The sequence below is a fragment of the Cyprinodon variegatus genome, unplaced genomic scaffold (assembly GCF_000732505.1).
Source record: "Cyprinodon variegatus isolate N-32 unplaced genomic scaffold, C_variegatus-1.0 Scaffold677, whole genome shotgun sequence".
Classification (NCBI taxonomy): domain Eukaryota; kingdom Metazoa; phylum Chordata; class Actinopteri; order Cyprinodontiformes; family Cyprinodontidae; genus Cyprinodon; species Cyprinodon variegatus.
Window position 1 is genome coordinate 183,460 of NW_015151130.1, and position 1,856 is coordinate 185,315.

General features: G+C 53.6%; 1 protein-coding gene across 2 annotated transcripts in view; it reads left to right on the forward strand.

Annotated features, from left to right (window-relative positions):
- kif11 (kinesin family member 11) overlaps positions 1–1,856 on the forward strand; it is a 15,528-nt gene that overhangs the window by 3,378 nt on the left and 10,294 nt on the right. For both annotated transcript variants that reach the window (XM_015394200.1, XM_015394201.1), the window contains exons 3-9: positions 441–570; positions 655–752; positions 827–905; positions 980–1,165; positions 1,234–1,358; positions 1,433–1,523; positions 1,599–1,744. In XM_015394200.1, coding sequence (XP_015249686.1) covers positions 441–570; positions 655–752; positions 827–905; positions 980–1,165; positions 1,234–1,358; positions 1,433–1,523; positions 1,599–1,744 — 855 coding nt within the window. The remainder of the gene's footprint in view (positions 1–440; positions 571–654; positions 753–826; positions 906–979; positions 1,166–1,233; positions 1,359–1,432; positions 1,524–1,598; positions 1,745–1,856) is intronic.

A 1,856-nucleotide genomic window follows, 5' to 3' on the forward strand; every position in this document is an offset into this window, starting at 1 on the left:
GAAGTCCAAAAACAATATCGGTATCGGATCGGAAGTGCAAAAACCTGGATCGGGACATCTCTAACAGCTATATCTACAGCAAAAAAACAAAAACAAATGTTTTTCTGTTTTTATTTAAGTTTTTTTTTTTTTTTTTTGGAGAGAAGAATCTTTATCATATCAATTACTGTGATTTTCATTTTATAATTATTTCTGGGTTAATTCTATTTAATATTCCATAAGTGAGAGAATAAAGGGACATTAATTGAAGTGCAGAGAGGAAAATATTTCTTACCCCTTTAAAGGGCGACTCAGTGAAATACTTTGAAAATCAACATTTTCAGCCAATAGTTTTATTGGAATCCAGGAAATTCTGTAAGAGGGATGCAAGGAATCAAAAATGGTAACCTGCCCTATAAAGGGGTAAATAAAGGAATAATTAATCCGCTTTGCGTTTTCAGACCTTTCAACACGGTGGAGAGAAAGTCTTCGCACAACGTCATCGACTGCGACCAAACCAGGAAGGAGGTGGCGGTGAAGACGGGAGGCATCAACGACAAGTCCTCCAGGAAGACCTACACCTTCGACATGGTACGTGGGAGTAACCGGAGCCGCCCCGTCAGAACCAGCCGTTGAAGGACCTGCTGCCACCATCTTTGATTTTTCCCTCCTCAGGTTTTCGGTCCGGCGGCGAAGCAGATCGACGTCTACCGCAGCGTGGTCTGTCCCATCCTGGACGAGGTCATCATGGGATACAACTGCACCGTGTTCGCGTGAGTCGTCGTCCCTCTTGGGCCTCCTGAGCCGCGCCTCATTAGCACGCTAACGCTCCCGGTTTGTTCTGCAGCTACGGCCAGACGGGAACCGGGAAGACGTTCACCATGGAGGGGGAGAGGAGCCCGGACGCAGCCTTCACCTGGGAGGAGGTGAGTCTGAACCCTGAGCAGCGCGGCTTTAAAGCTCACCACCGCACTGACCGGACTCTGTTGTGCGTCTTTAGGACCCGCTGGCCGGCATCATCCCCAGAACGCTGCATCAGATCTTTGAGAAGCTGTCAGAGAACGGCACAGAGTTCTCCATCAAGGTGTCGCTGCTGGAGATCTACAACGAGGAGCTGTTCGACCTCCTCAGCCCCACCGACGACGTCAACGAGCGCCTGCAGCTCTTCGACGATCCGCGGAACAAGGTGGGTGCCGGCAAGGCCGTGCGGGGGGGGTCTGCGGCGTCCTCGGTCTGACCGCGTCTGTGTTGCAGCGCGGCGTGGTGGTGAAGGGCCTGGAGGAGGTGGTGGTCCACAACAAGGACGAGGTCTACCAGATCCTGGAGCGCGGCGCCGCCAAGAGACGGACGGCCTCCACGCTCATGAACGCATACTCCAGGTTACCATAGCAACCAGAGCAGCTGCAGCAGGGTGGGAGGCGGGGTTCTGACGGGCTCTGTTCTGTCGTTGCAGCCGGTCCCACTCGGTGTTCTCCGTGACCATCCACATGAAGGAGATCACGCTGGACGGAGAGGAGCTGGTGAAGATCGGCAAACTCAACCTGGTAACGCCGTCGCCACGGGAACCGCCCGATACCCGCTTCCTGCCCGTCCGCTCAGACTAACCCGCTTCTGTTCAGGTGGACCTGGCCGGCAGCGAGAACATCGGCCGATCAGGAGCCGTGGACAAACGGGCCCGAGAGGCGGGGAACATCAACCAGTCGCTGCTGACGCTGGGCCGAGTCATCACCGCGCTGGTGGAGAAGAGGCCGCACGTCCCGTACAGGTGGGGCGGACGCCGCGGTTTAACAGCGCCGGGATTATTCTGGTTCCTCTGGTTCTGATTCCTGAATTAATGGAGAACATTTTTATTTCAATTGTTTTCCTTTAAAGGAAAA